Below are 20,549 nucleotides of genomic sequence, written 5' to 3' on the forward strand. Positions count from 1 at the left end.
TTTTTTTTTAAGGTTTAGGAGACCCAATATATCCCAAAAGGAAATATCTGCCTCAATATGTTTATATTAGGCTTTAATTTCAGTGGAAGCCAAATGGTACAAACATCATTTGTTGTTCCTTCATAAACCTTGGGTGAAAAATCCAGTATTTGTGTGCACAAAGTTGTCTTTTCTAAAAAATGCCTGAAAAATCTGTGTAACTTCTATTCATAGCCAAAAATGTAGCAAGGATCAGACACATATTAAAATATCAAGGTTTTGGAACTAGAGGTCTTTGAACGTATTACAAACGTGAAAGGTGGCATGCCAAGTAGAAAGTACTTGTTGCAGGGCTCCCCTGCAACGGCAGTAAAATGGGACCAAGGGGACCTGATCCTGTCTTAATAACTGTTTTATTTCCTGACTCCTCCTACAGGTGTTTCACACTGCCTGAATAGTGCAAAGCACCCAGTATAAACCGAAGGATGGATTGTACTCTTTTATACACACTTTTCCTTCCATACACAGTGAGCCTCGACTTGAGTTGCACAAAGTCTATCCTCCCTTGAGGTTTCATTTAGGTGGTCAGTTAGGCAATGCAGTAATTATGTGTGTGTAAGATATCTCACAGTTGCTGAGTACACCCATAACCAATTCACAAGAATATTTGATGTGTGTCAGTTTCTGACTTTTCATATGGGAGAAAATTGCAAAATCTGGGGGGTAGAAAGCCAACTGAAGAGTGAAAAGCCTCGCAAGAGCTGGTGGGCTCTACAGCAGAGATGCCAGCAAAAATGAAAATCAAACTAACTAAAGTCTTTGGACTTTTTTATTTTATTTATTTATTTATTTTTGCCTGGCTGTTCTGAGAATAACAAATGATTAAATGAGACACAAGTGTTGTCTAGGATGAACAAGGTCAGAAATTGTTTAAACATAAAATGTTAGGCAGCGTAATAGAAAGTTGAAACTGACCCTGGGAAAATATGTACAAGCTGGAAAAGGAACAATCTTTCCTTTTCTGTTTTTCTCTCCCTCTCAACAACTTATTTCTGTGTTTCATTTGTATGTCCATCCTTATTTCATGTAATACTTGTAATGAGAATGGGCACAACTTTTCTGCTCATCAGCATAGGCATAAGGGATTCATCTTGGAGGCTGAATTCTGTGCCCTGCTCATCCAGTCATCCCACCATTCCCTACTATCCATGATCATACAGATTTAGACTCGGAGTACTTTTACTTACTGATCATAACAGACACTGTGTTCACATTTGGGTTGAAAGAACAGCGTCCCTTCCCTGATTCACACTTGGAGTCGATCTTGAAGATTTGTTCCTGCAACGTAAATTTGTATGTCACTTCTCATTTTAGAAACCATCAGATGTAAAGAGATTTTTCCTGCATTAACAACGCTTAAGGTTGCTGGGCACTTTTTTTACTTTTTTTTTTTTTTTTTTTTTTGTACTATCAGCAATTTATATTTCTTATGCAGATTCACATCATTTTTTTAGATTTTTTTTTAATTGACACCAAGATATTTTCTAGTTATACACTTAAGACACTGAAACAAAGATTTTTTTCCTTAGCTCAGGTATGCTTTTCAAAGGTTAACTGATGTCTACAATAATAGCTGTGAAGATTACATCTGAATTTCTGTATTTCTGAAGTTATTTATAATTTATTTGCCAAATCTTTGGTGATAATTATACTAGGCTAAAACATTTTTCATAAAAGTACTAGAACAATAGTATATATTAAATACTATTATCTTATGATAACTATAATTCTGTGATTTGGTAATAATATAAATCTTTTACTCTTTACTGAGTTATCAAACTCCCAAAACCACAAAACCAGCAACAACAAACAGAAAAAACAAACAAACAACAACAACAACAAAAAACAACACACAAAATCACACATTTTCTTCAGTGACATCTCCAGTTACATAGTGACAGATGATTTATTAATATCTATTGCTGTAGCCTTAAATCTTTCAGGTTCTTTTGCTCTTTAAGAATCTTGGTAAGGAATCTTGTTTATATTTCATGTGATTCATAAATAAGAAATATATTTGGCAAAGTCAAGGAAATCTGGACTACAGCTTGAAATATGAACAGTCTTTAGAAGATTCTCCCATCTCAGTGCACTTCTTCCCTTCCCAGGTCCTGGTAACCCTGAAGAATGTTGTATGCTAAGCAAGAAAGGACTTTTGCCTGACTCCATTCCTTAAAAACTGCAGTCAGTAATAGCAGAGATAGACACACATAGCACATCTATTTGTGTTACTGTCATTATATACTACAACAAACAACTTGTTCCTAGCATCCTATAACAATCTTACAATCTCTAATAAAATGTTAAAAGATAAAATTTAAAGGAAAACAAACAAACAAACAAAAAACAAACACCAACAACCAAACTTAAAATATATCTATTAGCTGAAGAAAAACCTCCAAAGAAAGGTTTCTATGATATAGATGCCAATGTTTTAAGTATCTGACTGAGGGCAGAAACTCCTTATATTCTCTTTAACAATTAAAGTAAATTGCAGTGGAATGGGGAAACCACACAGATCACTGTACAGCCACCTGGCAACAGCAAATTGAATACTACCAACCTGATATGCTAACCTACAGCAGGAAGTTTTCATATCCTTTATCACCTATCTCCTTTTTCCCTCTTCTGTTTTCCTAATTTAATCACAGAGATCTTATCTATAACTTCTGTAATAAGCCCTCTAAAACAACGTTAAAAATGTAAGTATGAAGTTTCTAATATAATCTTGGGTGGATTTTTTTCTGTTGTTGGTTTACTCCTAGATTAATATGCAGCTTGATGTTAATCTCTACTACATTATAACACTATTTACCAATTCAAAATGTCCATTATTGCAGTATTAAACTAGCTCTAGGATTGCACTTGATTTTCATATATATTAAACTACTTTTTAGTATATAATTAATTCACATAGTGATTACATTTGCTTCTATTTGCATCTACTTTGCCATTAAAATATATTTTGGTGACTAAGAGAGTCATTATGAAAGACCAAAGTATCAAGTGTGCCAAGCAAGAAAATGAATTATTTTTTAAGCTCTGTTTCAGGGAAAAGGGCAACACTCTGCATAATCAATGAAACCACTTTTTCCATGGGATTATGTGGAGACAAAAGAGGAAAACAGGCCTAGCTCTTATGATGGTTGGATATTTCTCTTAATGTCAGTCTTTGTAGCTTCTAGAGAAAAACAGATGTGCATTCTAAAACAGCAGTTTTACACCTGTAAAAACAGCCTTCCGTACATTTAAAACTGTACTAAATTCAAGGTGAAATGATAAAAGAAAAGAAAAAAAAAAATTATCTCTAGTCCCATCAGCATTACATAGTTTCTTATTCTGTTGTATTAACTAGACATGTACTTACGTATACAATTGGTTCAGAAGGAAATGCTTGATTTTAAACCGTTATGCTATTGTTGGCCTGTACAAGTAAGGACTTTGAGCATGCAATGACTACAGTCAAGTGTCTGACAGACTCCAGACATCTGAAACAGCAGTTTATTTAATCAATTGATCATAGGCATGTAGCTATACAGACAGGCAAAATTAAGCCAATTCTGGTCTTCCAAGACATGTATCTTTATTTTTAACTTACAAAATTTAACATCTTATATTATGGGGAGCTCATGCACATAAAGAACTCATATCTTTGTTTTTTGGTGTTGGTGTTTTGTTGTTGTTGTTTGCTTTTTTTTTTTTTCCAAATAGAGTTTACAAAATTCCTCACATAAAGAGATTCAAAGTTCTCTGCAGCACTACTACTTAAGCTCATAAATGACTTTTCATTAATTAATAAAAGATCATTTTCCATGTTTTAAATAATTTTTCAAGAAATAATTGGGTTAGTGCTATTACCTGAGGAAGCAGAACTCAGTTTCAAAACAAAGCTATTGCAGACTATTAGCTAGGAGGATGGATTTATTCACCCCATTCTGCTTGCTTGTACTTTTAAATCCAGGCCTATGAACCTCTCAGATAATCCATTAGGAATGAAAGTGCAGTGATTCAGACTACATCATCTGCCAAGGAGGTTGGAGCCAGGTGATCTACCAAAAGTCACTGAGATACATGCAAACCTACCTGGAAAAACAACGATTTATCACCCACCAGCAACCTCTGTAGTAGACCTGGGTCCTGGCCAGAATTCCTATCCTACTCACAGTGAAATCAGTGATGAATTTCCCAGTGTCTTCCCTAAAAGCAAGCCCAGCTTTTAAAGCTGCCCTTACATGGCAAAACTCCAGGTAGGACTCTCTGATCTGTCTTCCCAACACATCTGCTTCCCATTCTACTGGAAAATATACTGCACACCCTTGTGCCTGCAGACAGGAATCTGACCCAAAGGCTCCAGAGGTTCTGGGTCTTGGTTAAGTACTCTTTTTTTTTTTTTTTTTTTTTTTCTTCTGGTTGTTTAATTTATTACCTATTACATTTGCACATAAACAATCATTTCACTTGCAAATGATGAAACCTGGACAATATATTTATGAGACTTCTGGTACTTCATATACTTAAGTGTATTAATAGTGAAACTGAATATAGAAAAAATGGAGAGCTACCTACAGAAAATGGGATTTATACCCTGAAAGATCTCTCAGTGATGAGTAAACTTACTGGTTTCATCCTGACAGGATCTACTGGGACAGAAATTGTGTGTTAGATGAAAGTTATCTACACTTGGATTGCATCTAATGGATATTAAACTGAAGTTCAGTGAATCCTCACATACCTGCACACTTAGTCCACAAAAGTGCTTCTCCCAGCAATCAGTATCACCCGGGAATTATAAAAAGCTGTTGGACTGCAAGATTTACTTTTTTTCTAAAAAACTATTTCCTTTCAAGTATTTATTGACAATTCCAGCTACAAGTAGGAATGAATTCACCAGAAAAACAAAACAAACAAAATCAAATAAAAAGTAACATCAGATTTAGCCCAACATTTGATAAAACTGGAATTTTAGACAAATGTCGTATTTGTGTGTGGTTTTTGACCATGGCTTTGCTATTTGCTGGCAACAGGACTGTCAGAAAACCATGAATATTTGTTCTTTTTCTGTATTACACAGGTGAAGAAACCTACTTGGTTCATTAATCTTTCTTTCCATTTTTAAATTTGTGAGGTTTGCATAATACTAGTAAGATCCAGCACAAAATGAATAGATAGAAAGAGATTTACCTCAGACCTGCGTCCCCTGTTGACATACACACACACTGGGCTGAAGGCTCCACTGCCACAGACGTATAGGTGCGTGCGATTGTATGACTGTATCACACGCACAAAATTTCCACAGCCATGCTGGAGGGATTACAGAAGCAAAAACAAATCACATTGGCAACTGTTATTAGACATTGGGAACTTCAGGGAATAGACACAATTCATATTTTTAGCAGTATCATGAGAACAGCTACCGAGTACTGAGTCTCTGGATTTAAACAGCTGTAGACTTCTGCTTTATTTTCATTTTCTCTCAGCTGGGCATCAGACATAGGTAGGGTACAATAATTAGAGGATTGTGTGTAATTCACCCATCTCTACACAGTAATCTTATTTTCATCTATAGACTTCACTGTATCTTTCACAGGAAGAAGCAGCTGCCTCCACAGAAAAGCAAGAAGTAACCTTATGAAGCTTCCTCAAGGAAACCTCTAAAACAGTCCCTCCCTTCTCTCTCTCTCTACTCCCTCCTCCCCCCTTTTTCATATTACCCAATACAGCTGGATATAATTAAAAAACAAAGCCCAAATCTCAGATCCCATTTCTTGTGTAAACAATTTCTTGCCAAATAATTAAAACTCTGAACAACACATTACATAACAAAGTTTGCAGAGAATTGTTGCTTCATATTGAAAATCAATGGTAACATCTTCAAATAAGAATGAAAATTGAAACAGAATGTTAAGTAGCTCAGAGTTTCACACCATCGGTTCTACAGTTTTCTCCTTCCAACATACTCTTTTCTTCTCTTTCTCTTCCCTTTTCACTATCATCAACTGTTAATGCACTTTAGGTTAAAAATAGACTTTTTTTCTTGAACATTTTTCTTACTGAGATCCCAGATCTGCTTTCATATTCACTCATCCAAACCTTCACCAAAGACATGAGAGTGAGAATTGCATGTGTTTTTTGAGCACAGGATGGGAAACTGTGTCATCAGTCATCTTCATGAAAATCTGTAGAGTTAATTCTTGTTCACCAGACTACACAGTTCATTTATATTTAAAGTATTTCACATTTTTTGATTCAGCAGGAGCTGGTACTCTAGTACAACATCTGAAAACTAGTGTATAATTGTAGGTAGTTCAGTGTTCATAAACTTTCTCTGCAGGGAACACTGCATGTTCTGTGTGAAGTGTTAGCTCAATCTATACCAGAAAAATCTTTTAACTCAGTCGAAATATATTGTTTTTCTAAAGCTAAGGACTGTTACTAGAAGTTTCTATTTTCTCTTATCTGGCCATCTTAGTTTGGCTCAAAAGTGGTTTTAGCAATATCTTGCTGTAGAAAACAGCTTTATTTATTTATTTATTTATTTATTTATTTTTCTTAGCAGTACTACCAATTTCCACATTACCTCTCATTTTTTCTTTTCCACAGCTGTAAAGGTATAGCACTAGCTTATGTAAGCCAGTGTGTAAACTGATGCTTTCTTGCTTTTTGCAAAAAGCTTTCCCAGAAGAACTCTAGATAAAATACTACATTCTGATAAATTTCAGAAGAAAAAGTCCTCAAGGATAAAGGCAATGAGCCAATGGCTAGATGAACAGTACACTTACTATTCTGCTTCAATACTATGTCATGCACTTTCTAAAGTGCATAGCAAGAATGCAAGGGTGGTTAGATGAATGATTCTTTTCTTTAGGGACAGCCCTCTGAGATTATCATCTGACACATACTGTATCTTCATGTCTCTTTGATAATTTACGGACAAGTAACACAAGTTGGCTTAACACCAACATTATCATATTTTAATGCTCACTGTCAGGAAAACCATTTTATGTTCTCTGAGCTTTTGCCCATCTCTCCAGTGCTGAACCACTGCATGCCATTTTCAGTTTAATGAAATCTGATTAATCTGGGTACTGCACTGTGACTCCACAGTCTAACAAGAAATTGTTATTTATTTTTCAAAATATTCTAGAGGATTGCTTTTTAAAGCTTCCATTTATTTCTCTCTACTGTAGTATTCCTGTAGTATTCTAAATCAGGGAGGTCTCAGGTGACATGAAATTGTCTTTAGGATGGCTGTTTGTCAGAGCTGATGATTAAGCTCTAGATAATTGTATATTACTGATGGTCCTCTTGGAACTGATACCAACATGCATTCTATAGCAGTCTCAGAAACTGCCTTCCTGACATTATGTCCTAAAATCTCATCACAATATATTGAAAGAAATAGATGTCAGCCTAATATAAGCATCCAAGTTATGTTGGTGAACTCACTATTTGGAGGTGACAATTTCTTTTCAGTAATGAAAAAGGTAGCCAAAAATGACAAATTCAGGCACCAATGTTTGTCTAACGATCGGGCAAATGAGCCCTTCCCTAATCACCTTTGAAAATAAGTTACTGGTTGTGTCTTTTGCTGCCTGTTTTTCTTCTGTCTTGTGATAATCACTATTCTCAGATAGGCCAAATGTTACCATACATCTACCATTATTATTATTATTGAGGTGAAAATTCTAATTCATTTGAAACAATTCCTCTGAATTCATTCTCTGCTTATCCTGTTCTTATCATGATGAATGAAACTCACAAGCACTGTTCCATTGCTCTTCAAATTGGTCTATACATTTCAGGTTGCAAACACTGATTTATCTCTGGGTTCTCTTTTTCTCATCATTTCAGTGAATTTTCAATAAGGTACAACACTGATTTGAGAGCAACAGCTGTTAATCAGGACCATATATATGTGTATCTTCTGAACTTAGAGGACAAACATTAAGAAACCTCACATAAACGTGCTTTGGAACTTCCTTTTTCTTCTGTTTGCACAGCCAGGAATTAAAAAAAAAAAAAAAAAAAAAAAAAAAGGCAAGCAAGCAACTAGAAAAAAAAAAAAAGAAAAAATAAATTTGGTGCATATGATAAGCTGGACATTCTTAATTAACTGCATTACAGGGCATTACCAGTACCCACAACTAAACTGTTATTGTAAAAACAGAGGTTCTATCCAGAAACCTGTTAACTAAAGCATCAACATTTAACTACTTTAATATGATTAAAAGTTAGGAAAGTCTCACCACTAAACACCCAAGATTAAAAGTTCTCTGGGGCACTCAGGACTTAATAGTGTCCTAAGTATTTTCCCATGAATCACATTTTGTATACTGCTTTCTGCATGTACCTTTTTCTGTTTTGCCTTAGAAGAGTGTTATGTTGGAAACATGAATAAGACCAGTGAACATTTGTATTTCATATAAAAGAAAGTTTCTTAACCAGTCTATTGGGAGCTGTTGCAGTCGACGTTGTCACTAACCAGCGTAAACGTTAATTATCATGAATAAAACTATATGTTTTATTTTCACACTTTGTATGACTCAGCGAGTTATTAGCTATAGAGTTTACTGCTCACTTCAGTAATCACAATGATGCAAAGATGCATAGAAATGTGATATTCAACAGCAGAATACTTATTATTATTATTATTATTATTATTATTTTTCACTACTGTAGCTATCAGCAAAGAAAGTAGGTAAGCTGCCATACCAAACATAGAATAATTATTCATAAGGACTCCTTCTGTTGCTTTGGAGACCTGTAATGAATTACTCTCCACAGTTTTGGAAAAGGTTTGGCTAAGCTCCAAGAGGCCAACCTTCTGATGTCTTTACATCAGCACTTGTAATAGATTTAAAACCAAACCAACAAACAAACAAAAAAAAACACCATATTTTTGTTACAAAGCAGACTCAGCAGAATTATTGAAACATTGCAAGTCATTTGTAGGCTTAGTTAACAACACAAAATGTGTGGCTAATATAAATAGAAATATTAGGCCTCACTTTTGTTCCTAGATTTATGCAGAGGAAGATGTTCCAAAGACCTATCTAATGTGAGGGTTTCTGATTTCCATAGTTTCTTGCTCAAGTGAAAGTATAAGTAAAATCAAATTATTTTCTTCATGAATTTAACATTGAGAAATTTCAAATTTCTAGCTCAGAATAGATTATGAATTCTAATATTTAAATATCAATTGGAAATCAGATAATAATAAAAAAAAAGAAGCTAAAAAACTAGAAAGAAAACCAGATACCTAGGTGTGGCTGAAGAGAGAAACAGACAAAAAGATAACAGAATAGAATAGAAATGTGACTTTCTGTATTTTTCTTACACTTTAACATTCTTTCTTGAATAAAATTTGGGCATATACAGACTGTAAGATCAAATAACTTCAGGAAGATAACTGTGTTCATACACAATTCTGCCAAAGACAGGATCTGCTGTATTGTATTCTACATCTTTCAAAATAGCTAATTTCTACCTATTGTCTATAAAGAGAACATTAGGAAATTATCATCTGATTTAGGTCCTTAGGTAGCTGCATTTAGATGGGATCAAATCAATCAGGGTGCAAAATGACTCAGTATGACCTCTTTGAAGTCTGGGTTTCACATGACCCCAGAAGCCATCTTCACCTTGCCTAGCAAAGTATACTAGTTTCCAGATACTCATCAGTGCATTGCTTTACGCAACTTAAAGAGATGATAAAAAAGGATTTTTGTGAGTCTAAGATTTTCATCTGTAGACAGTGGGTAACCTTCTTTCTGGGGGCCACCAGAGTGCATCCCTACACTGAACAAAAGCTTAGTAGACTGTTTGGCATCATTTCCAGAACATAAAATCTGGAAAATTATTATCACCAGTAACAAGAAAGAGTGAGGCAAGGAACCGGGCAATTCTTTTTCTTTCCTTTCCTTTTTTTCCTCCCTATTTTGTCAGTCTGAAGGTGCACTCTCTTTACATAGTCTTTTTTTTTTTTTTTTCTCTTCACTTTATCGTTTGGCCTGCAGAGCATTTAAAAAGCAAAACACTTCTTTCATTTTGTTTCTGGCTGCACTCAAGGTGTCCTGACTTTACTGCCAAGTATGTAATTTGGGTATGCGTGTGGATGTGCATGTGGAGTACGACTTACTGTAGGATCTTTGCCAGCCATTTTGCACTCCTCTACCTTGTTTGCAGATGCTGGCCAGAAAATCTGTGAAGAAAGAAATATCTTTTCACTAACACATTTATCACATAATTTACTTTTAAATATCATTGTATTGTATAACTTACACTAATAAGTTAATATTTTGATAGATTTTATACCTTGATTATAAGGACCAAAAGGATTTTCATTGATAAATGAGAAAAATTTTTGTCTTAGAGAGCAATAAATTAAGGAAAGGACAACACTTGTGGTTGATATAAATTATCATATATTTTGAAGATAAGTTAATCAATTTATTTAATTTTGTTTCTTCCAAATGAAATTTTCATCATTGTCTAAATTACCATCCACCTTTATTTATTTTTTAACCTTTACCACCTTTACCAAACTCCTAGAAATTGTTCACACTGGAAACTTGAAGACTAAAATATAGCAAGAAGACTTCTTGTAACAAATTTGCATTTTTAAGGTTTGAATGTGTTATAATAAAACCTGCTCAAACCTTAAGATTTTGGGCTGATTTCTTGATTTATTTCCAAGACTTCTTGCACTACAGACCTGAAATATACAATACTACATTACCTGAAATATAATTAAACTCTGATTTATCTTGATTTTGAAATAGAAAAAAAAATAGAAATCTCTTACTGGAAATTTAATAAGTGACATAAATTGATAATATTTAGTCTCAAGATAATATAAATAATAGTGTTAAAAGATCTTTGTTTATATATATATATATATACATACTCATATGCAGAGAGTTGCAGGTTCATATGAATATAGCATAAAATTAGCAAAGTAGATCTGTTATAAAAGTAAATAAACTAAAGAAAGGATACATGAAACTGCAGAAAGTAATTCTGAGCATAATATTGGGTGATTACAATAGCTGCCAGAAAACTTAGGGTAATTTGATTTCTGTTGATTTTAATTTTATATGGGGCTTTCCATGCCAAAATAGACTACTGAAACACCTTTATACTTTATACTGCAGAAAGTATTTCATGCCACAGAAGTTGTTGTACCTAGCTAACTCTGCACAGAACTAAAAAAAATCTGTTAAGTAAAGGTGTGCAGTGCAGGGACACCACCACTTCTAGACAGGGTTAGCAGAATCACTGTGAGATCTGAATTAGCAAGAAGGTCACACCAGCCATTTCAGATCAAAGTAGGCAGCCCCATTACAGATCATGACTCCCAAACCATTAGGAGGAGAAAGGAGGTGTTCATGCACACAAGAAACATTTAATTTAAACGTGTAAGTTAGAGAGTTAGTCTGCTCACACTCACCACAAGATCAATTCAGGTAGACAGACATGTCCAGAGGGTGATTCAGAGCAAAGCTTAATTTAAGTACTCTTAATCACCCTCCAGTGGGATCTCACTCTCTCTCTGCTGACACATTAAAAGCATTGACTCTTAAGTAAAGCATTGAACTTTGCTGCCACAAGCTGGATCTCCCTGCCCCTTGACATGCCTGAGGTACAGTAATAAAGCCCATAGATTAAAGGGTCAGATGAATTTGGTATAACAAGGCATATAGGATACATTTTAAGGTGTTGGTGTAGGTGTAATAATCTAAAGTTAGGCAAGGCAAGGTCCATACATGTAACATCTTAATAGTCAAGCTTCCGGGCTCAGTATTTCTGCAGGCCACTTATTTTAAAATCAGAGCACCTGGATTTCAATTGGCTCTGGAAAAAAAGAGGAATCTAAAAAAGTTTAAATATTCACTAATTTGACCCGTTTCATATACAGGGTGCCTACTACAAGTTGGGTAGTTGGAACATAGAGAGACCTTGGAAAATGACATCTCAGTATCTTCAGAGGAGCAGCCACAAAAAGAGTGAGATGAGGGTCACGGTGTCCAAAAAAAACAAAAGCTAGTTGTGTCTTAGCTATCTAACTGAAGGGCAAGGGCTGATGCAGCCATAACAAAGCTTGACAAACAGATCAGAGACTAGGATTCAGAGTACTAAACAAAAATAAATATAGTCAAAGGTTAAAGTCAGATCTGTCCCTGTAGATTTTTTTTATTTTTTGCTTTTGGTCTGAGAACGATAGCACATATCATATTCTTCCTTACAATCTGTTTTTCAAAGTGCATCTCTGAATTATCTTAAATCTTCAATAGAATTGGAAACCATCAACCATATAACTTTTTTTTTTTTTTTCATAGAAATTCTCCCTATGAGGCCAAGCCATGCTGTATGTCACTTCAAAACAAGTAAACAGCTCAAACTGAATGTCTGAGTCACAGTCATGCTAATAGTTTGTTGATCTTGCTTTACATATAAAACAAGTACTAACAGTTCAATAAGGTGTGGACCTGCAAAATAATGAAATACTTTTTTTTTTTGTCTTAAAAATAAATGCATTCAGTAAAGCAACCTTGGATTCTCAAAATAAATCCTGAACTTACACTGAGAGGGTCTTGGCTTATATTATTAATATTCAAAGACAGAATATGATCTTTGCTGCCGACATAGATCCGATCCTGATCTTCATCCATTAATAATATCCTGTAATCCAGAGGACTGTGTGATATTCTGTGATATTCAGAGGTCTTAGTTTCTTGCAGCTCTGAAATAGTAAATACAAGAAATTAGTAAACTGCTTCTTTTTAAATAAATGAATCTTTAAACATAACTGGGACCAATAAAAGATGAAGAACCCCTATTAGACACTTGCAATAGCTGAGTTGAAACAAACTTTTTTTTCTCAGTTTGAATGCAACCTTTTTATACCCTAAGTAACTATTCACAGCCCATAAAAATCTGGCATTACTTTTGTTCAGTCATGTAATGAATTGTTATTTTAATGGATGTGATTATTTACAGCTTCGGCTTTTAAGGAAATTAAATTAATCAATGTGTTCAATATATTTTGAAGTTTATGACAGCACAAAATCCACAAAATCAATACAAATTACATAGAACAGTTCACTTGCTTTTCTTGACAGGGGGCATCACCAACAATAGGAGTTTATTCTTTCCAAAGTAAATTTTTTTCAGTCCTTCATGACTATACATGGCTTATTAAAAAAAAAAAAACAAAAAAAAAACAAAGGTAATAGAATCAAGGTAATTCAATCAAGCCTTATTGCCTCATTGTGTGTCTATTTATTCAGTTATTTGTTTATGGGATTTGGAATAAACTATCAGAACTGTATAACTGGCTTTTGTTTTTTTTTTTTCACACTTAAAATTTTCTTCAGTGAAATGAAGTGAAAAACATCCTTTGATCTCAGTAGTGCAGGATCAAGCCTGTTACAGGAATAGCACAAACATTTGTATTAATATTACTTGTTGCCTTTGAGAAAGATGAGCCTTCCTGTCTTTGCTTGGCCAATACATTTTGGCCTCAAAACAGATTATTTTTCATTTCAGTAATAACTGAAGGAATATTTCTCAAGATTTGAGAATGGAAAAACAAAACAAACTAAACTAAACTTTAATAATCAATTTCTCCATATTCAAGTATTTAAGATAAAATAGTTTTCTTAACTTATGAACATTATTACAGAATCACAGAATCACAGAATCACAGAATTTCTAGGTTGGAAGAGACCTCAAGGTCATCGAGTCCAACCTCTGACCTAACGCTAACAGCCCTCCACTAAACCATATCCCTAAGCTCTACATCTAAGCGTCTTTTGAAGACTTCCAGGGATGGTGACTCCACCACTTCCCTGGGCAGCCTGTTCCAATGCCTCACAACCCTTTCGGTAAAGAAGTTCTTCCTAACATCTAACCTAAAACTCCCCTGGCTCAACTTAAGCCCATTCCCCCTCGTCCTGTCACCAGGCACGTGGGAGAACAGGCCAACCCCCACCTCGCTACAGCCTCCCTTGAGGTACCTAAAAAGAGCGATAAGGTCACCCCTGAGCCTCCTCTTCTCCAGGCTGAACAAGCCCAGCTCCCTCAGCCGCTCCTCGTAGGACTTGTTCTCCAGGCCCCTCACCAGCTTCGTCGCCCTTCTCTGCACCCGCTCAAGCACCTCCATGTCCTTCTTGTAGCGAGGGGCCCAAAACTGAACACAGTACTCGAGGTGCGGCCTCACCAGAGCTGAGTACAGGGGGACGATCACCTCCCTAGCCCTGCTGGTCACGCTGTTCCTAATACAAGCCAGGATGCCGTTGGCCTTCTTGGCCACCTGAGCACACTGCTGGCTCATATTCAGCCGACTGTCCACCATCACTCCCAGGTCCTTCTCTGCCTGGCAGCTTTCCAACCATTCCTCTCCCAGCCTGTAGCTCTGCTTGGGGTTATTGCGCCCCAGGTGCAGGACCCGGCACTTGGCCTTGTTAAACTTCATGCAGTTGACCTCAGCCCATCGGTCCAGCCTATCCAGATCCTCCTGCAGAGCTTTCCTACCCTCAAGCAGATCGACACACGCACCTAACTTGGTGTCATCTGCAAACTTACTGAGGGTGCACTCGATGCCCTCGTCCAGATCATCGATGAAGATATTAAAGAGGACCGGCCCCAGCACCGAGCCCTGGGGGACGCCACTAGTGACTGGCCTCCAACTGGACTTGGCTCCATTCACCACGACTCTTTGGGCCCGGCTATCCAGCCAGTTTCTAACCCAACGAAGCGTGCGCCAGTCCAAGCCAAGAGCAGCCAGTTTCTTGAGGAGAATGCTGTGGGAGACGGTGTCAAAAGCCTTGCTGAAGTCAAGGTAGACCACATCCACAGCCTTTCCCTCATCCACCCAGCGCGTCACTCTGTCATAGAAGGAGATCAGGTTCGTCAGGCATGACCTGCCTTTCATAAAGCCATGCTGACTGGGCCTGATCGCCTGCTTCCCCTTCAAGTGCTGCATGATGACTCTCAGGAGGATCTGCTCCATGAGCTTTCCTGGCACTGAGGTCAAACTGACAGGCCTGTAGTTTCCTGGGTCTGCCCTCCGGCCCTTCTTGTAGATGGGCGTCACGTTTGCTAGCCGCCAGTCGATTGGGACCTCCCCCGATAGCCAGGACTGTTGATAAATGATGGACAGCGGCTTGGCCAGCTCCTCTGCCAGTTCTCTCAGTACCCTTGGGTGGATCCCATCTGGCCCCATCGACTTGTGCACATCTAAGTGCCGTAGTAGGTCACCAACCAGTTCTTCATGGATAATGAGGGCCACATCCTGCTCCCCATCCCCTTCCACCAGCTCAGGGTACTGGGTATCCAGAGAACATCCGGTATTGCCGCTAAAGACTGAGGCAAAGAAGGCATTGAGCACCTCCGCCTTTTCCTCATCTCTTGTAACTAAGTTTCCCCCCGCATCCAGTAAAGGATGGAGATTCTCCTTAGTCCTCCTTTTTGTGTTGATGTATTTATACAAACGTTTTTTGTTATCTTTAACGGCAGTAGCCAGATTGAGCTCCAGATGAGCTTTGGCCTTCCTAATTTTGTCCCTGCACAGCCTCGCTACTTCTTTAAAGTCCTCCTTAGTGGCCTGCCCACTTTTCCAAAGCTTATAAACCCTCTTTTTCCTCCTAAGATCAAGCCACAATTCTCTGTTGAGCCAGGCCGGTCTTCTTCCCCGCCAGCTCGTCTTTGGGCACGTGGGAACAGACCGTTCCTGCGCCATTAAGACTTCCCTCTTGAAGAGCGCCCAGCCTTCCTGGACCCCTCTGCCCTTCAGAACCGCCTCCCAAGGGACTCCACCAACCAGTGTCCTGAGCAGCTCAAAGTCAGCCCTCCGAAAGTCCAATACAGCGGTTTTACTGGTCCCCTTCCCGGCCTCGCCAAGAATAGTGAACTCCACCATTGCGTGGTCACTCTGCCCTAGACAGCTCCCGACGATCACGTCCTCCACCAGTCCTTCTCTGTTTGTGAAGAGAAGGTCTAGCGGGGCACCTCCCCTGGTAGGCTCACTAACCAGCTGCGTCAGGAAGCTATCTTCCACGCTCTCCAGAAACCTCCTAGACTGCTTTCTCAGGGCTGTGCTGTGCTTCCAGGATATGTCAGGGAAGTTGAAGTCCCCCACGAGTACAAGAGCTGATGATTTTGCAACCTCTGTCAGCTGCCTGTAGAATTCCTCATCCGTCTCCTCATCCTGGTTCGGCGGTCTATAGCAGACCCCGACCAGGACACTAGCCTTGTTGTCCCTGCCGATCCTAACCCAAAGGGACTCGACCTTGTCATTCCCAACCTCGAGTTCTACAGCCTCGAAAGACTCTCTAATATAGAGAGCCACACCACCACCCCTTCTATGCTGCCTGTCCCTTCTATAGAGCTTATAGCCAGGCATTGCAGCACTCCAGTCATGAGACTGGTCCCACCACGTCTCCGTGATGGCAACCAAGTCGTAGCCTGCCTGCCGCACGATGGCTTCCAGCTCCTCCTGTTTGTTACCCATGCTGCTTGCATTGGTGTAGATGCACTTCAGCTGGGCCATTGCCTTATCCTCCGGCCTTGCCATTGTTCCCCCTGGCACAGCCCCAACAATCCTAGCCTCAGCCCCATCCCCCTTCCTACCTAGTTTAAAGCCCTCTCAATGAGCCCTGCCAGTTCCTGGCCCAGGATCCTTTTTCCCCTAAAAGATAGGGACCCGTCTGCGGCCATCAGGCCAGGTGCTGAGTAAAGTGCCCCATGATCAAAAAACCCAAGATTTCTGCGTTGGCACTAGCCCCGGAGCCACGTGTTTAACAGGTGGGCTTTCCGTGTCCTCTCTGAACTCCTCCCTGCCACCATAGGGATGGACGAAAACACCACCTGCACTCCCGCTCCATCCACTAACCAACCCAGCCCCCTAAAGTCCCTTTTGATAGCCTTGAGGCTTCTCTCTTCGATGTTATCACTGCCCGCCTGGACTATCAAAAGGGGGTAATAGTAAGAGGGGCGTACCAGGTTAGGAAGCTTCCTGGCAACGTCCCTGACCCTGGCCCCAGGGAGACAGCAGACTTCCCTACAGGTAGGGTCCGGCCGACAAATAGGGCCCTCTGTTCCCCTAAGAATCGAGTCACCAACAACAATAACCCTCCTGTCTTTTTTGGTGGAGGCAGTCCTGAGGCGCGGAGTCGACCTCCTCGCTCCAGGCATCCTCCTGGGAACATTTGCTACCTCTTCCTCACACACCGGCCTCTCAATCTCTAGGGCCTCAAACCTGTTGTGTAAGGGCACCTGGGAAGGTGGGGCCGGAAGGGGAGAGCATCGCCTGCGATGTCGAGCAGGGACCTGTTTCCATTCCTCCTCAGCTCCCAGATCCCCTCCCTCTGCCCGACGGGGAGAGGGCAGGGGGTCCGCCCCCATTTGGGGAGTCTCACCTCGGCACCTCCCCTTGAGGCCCTGCAGGGAGTTACTCCAGAAGTCTATCTCCCGCTCACACTCCCTGATGGCCCTCAACCTCTCCACCTCCTCCTTGAGCTCCGCCACCATGCGGACCAGGTCATCCACCTGCTCGCACCTCACGCACGCAGTTTCTCTGCCTCCCGCCGATGGCAGCAACAGGCTCAGACACTCCTTGCATCCGGTGACCTGAACTGCGGCATTTTTTAACGGGTAGTCGGTCTGCGTGTGTACCGACTTTCTGGAGAGCGCGCCGTGCCTGGTGGCGACCATTATCGCCTAGTTACGGCTGTTGTTAACGAGGTGTTGTTTGTGTGTAGGGGGAGCGCTCTGCCCTGCCTGCGCGAACTGCCGCGCTAACTGCCGCGCCACGCCCTGTTTGCCCGCCCTGGTCGCCGCGCTCCTGGTCGCTCGCGCTCCCTAGGGGCTGCTTTTGAAGGGCTGGGGAGGGGGCGCTGCTGGCCCCGCCTTCGCCTCGTCAGCCTCCCTCACGAGGGCTGCCGGGTCCTGGCGGCTCCCTCTAGTAGGCTCGATGCCGGACAAAATTAGCCCTGCCTGGCCCGATCCCCCGCTCCGCTGCAGAACGCGTCTGCCCCGGAGCCGATCGCCTCGGCAAATGGCAGAATGGCAAAATGGATTGTGTTTCCCGTGATTCAAACAGGGTTGCAAATACAGAGTAAATATGAAAATGAAGCCCTCTTAAGAACTGAGTCCATATCTCTTTTTCAAACTGGGTGTCTGGGACAATATGGCTTGTCATTGTTGCTAAAGCCTGTTTTTCTGCTAAAAGAAAGGTCTTTGCTCAATATTCTTCTATAGAAAATGGTAGATATCTTAGCCAAAATAGTCACCTAGTATTTTGGGATTTAGATTTCTGTCTACTACAGATCTATTGATTCAAAGAATGCTTGACATAACATGATTTGCATTGGTAAATATGATACACAACCACTTATTTTTATATTGATTTTTAAACAGCTAATAGGAAGATGAAAAATACCTTTGATTAATTAAAGAGATGACATTTTGAATAACTTAGGCATGTGACAGCTTTCAGGAGCCAAGTGTTTTCTATATGTCTTTATTAATGTTAATATTAAAAAGATCAACAAATAATATTTCTATAATATTTTTCTCAAGAAAATTTACACATACAAACTGTGCTTAAGAGCTTAAACTGAAACAGTACTCCTTGAATATTTATGAAAATTGTCCACATCATTTTCAGAAGTCTTTCTTCAGTCCTTGAAAAATCAATTGCTTTACTTCATTTAAAAATTCTCCCTGTAAGTTTTCAGCTGGGAGTTCCAAAGACACCTGGGAGACTCACCAGCACAGTGCCATTAAAATTCAGTCCCTTTGCTCTTGCTGAAATTTTCAGATTGACCTTTCATAACAAGCCTGAGAAGCTAGTGCTCATCCCCTTTCCTGGTGGCCTTATTAACTTTACTGTAATATTTTGCAGCTGTAAGATGAAACTGAACCATCTCATAACTGTATATTTAATATACTAGAAAAGCACAGATAAACTGGGAGAGGCAGCAGTTTCCCGCACAAGATTGGGTAAAGATGAGCTTATTTATTTTGCATTATATAATATCCCTCCTTATAGCTTCAGTGTTTTTAGAGTAAACATGATAATAAATAAACTATGATGGACATAAAAGATGATAAAGATGCTAATGATTGTTTTTAAGGAAGAGACAAAAATAACTACATATATTTGATTTCCATAACCATTATTCATAGAAATACATTATTTTCCTGGATTTTTAAACTTTGTAATGGTATTTTTTCTTCCTAAGGCACGTGAATGGTAATCTGTCTCCATCAGGGTGCTGATTAGGAGAATCAGGACCTTATCACATGCCACTAGCTTACAGAAACTCAATGACATTCATATGAGGGAAGGAAAGCCCTTGAATACAGAAGAACACTGCCCTATAACAAGGATTCCTATATAGATTTATCACCTTTATTTCTTTCAAGGCTGAAGCATGCAGTGTATTGGCTTAACAGGGCCACTCAAGCAAGTGGGGAGAGAATTTATAATTGATCAAATTTCTTTTCAATTAACAAAATTTATCACAAAATCAGGAAAAATTAATTTTCTTAAAGATTCACTAGCTGGATGCTGTTACTTAAAAAGATGCTTAAAGGTCTTCCACATTCCCTTTCATCTCTAAAAGTTTTGGAAAAAGTAAGGCAAATATTTACTGATTTTTAAAGCACATTTTATTCCATGCTTTGGGAATTTAACCAAACTTTCAAGGCAGTAAAGCCTGTGTGGAGAATAATGTCATGGACAGCTCTCCATGAATAAGTTTATTTTTCTTTGGCAATCAAAATAAAGATTAGAATATATTCCATATGCCAATAATTGTCATCACTAATAATACAAGAAAAACCTTTGTCCAGCATTCTTTATAGGTCAGTGAACTTAGTTTTGGCTTTCTTAGAGTGATAAAGGCAATACCAATTTAATTTCTAGTGCTAGAAATCTGTCAGGTCAAATAGCTCTCTTCCCTTTTAATGAAAAACAAAAACTTCAAAGAACTCTCTTGCCACAGCTATTATTATTATTGACCTGCATGTTTTGGAGATCCCAGTGACTAGGAGTTTTCCGTGAACACCATGTAGAGCTTACTGAAAATTAATTTACAACTTACTCTTTAATTATCTTTCTAATCCACCACATAAAAGTTAATACAAGTGTTACAGAGAAAATATTGTGCTCTCACAAGAGAAAAAAATATATATATTTGTATAATATCTATTATTAACATCACAAAAGCCTTTGTAATGCTTAAAAAACACCATTGGCCAGAACAAAGCAAACTACCGTTATCAGAATCTGGAAACTGAGGAATGTGGAGATACCTCCCCCACTGATAAACACAGCCTGTTATACATGAACTGTCCAAGCCACCAGTGCATGTATGTATGAGCTACATCCTACATCAGGTAGTTCTCTGAATATCTTGTTTCATCACTTGACATGATGACACTCCTTATTTTATATTCACTGGTGTTTGAAAACACAACCTGACTTTCTCAATATAAGGGAT

General features: G+C 38.9%; 1 protein-coding gene across 2 annotated transcripts in view; it reads right to left on the bottom strand.

Moving 5' to 3' along the window:
• The window catches only part of SEMA3C (semaphorin 3C), a 128,390-nt gene that overhangs the window by 42,781 nt on the left and 65,060 nt on the right, over positions 1-20,549 (bottom strand). For both annotated transcript variants that reach the window (XM_084497498.1, XM_084497499.1), the window contains 4 exons: positions 12,621-12,781; positions 10,178-10,240; positions 5,221-5,340; positions 1,227-1,317 (listed from right to left, as the gene is read on the bottom strand). In XM_084497498.1, the coding sequence (XP_084353624.1) occupies positions 1,227-1,317; positions 5,221-5,340; positions 10,178-10,240; positions 12,621-12,781 (435 nt within the window). The remainder of the gene's footprint in view (positions 1-1,226; positions 1,318-5,220; positions 5,341-10,177; positions 10,241-12,620; positions 12,782-20,549) is intronic.

The sequence above is a fragment of the Aythya ferina genome (genome assembly GCF_964211825.1).
Source record: "Aythya ferina genome assembly, chromosome: 1".
Taxonomy (NCBI): domain Eukaryota; kingdom Metazoa; phylum Chordata; class Aves; order Anseriformes; family Anatidae; genus Aythya; species Aythya ferina.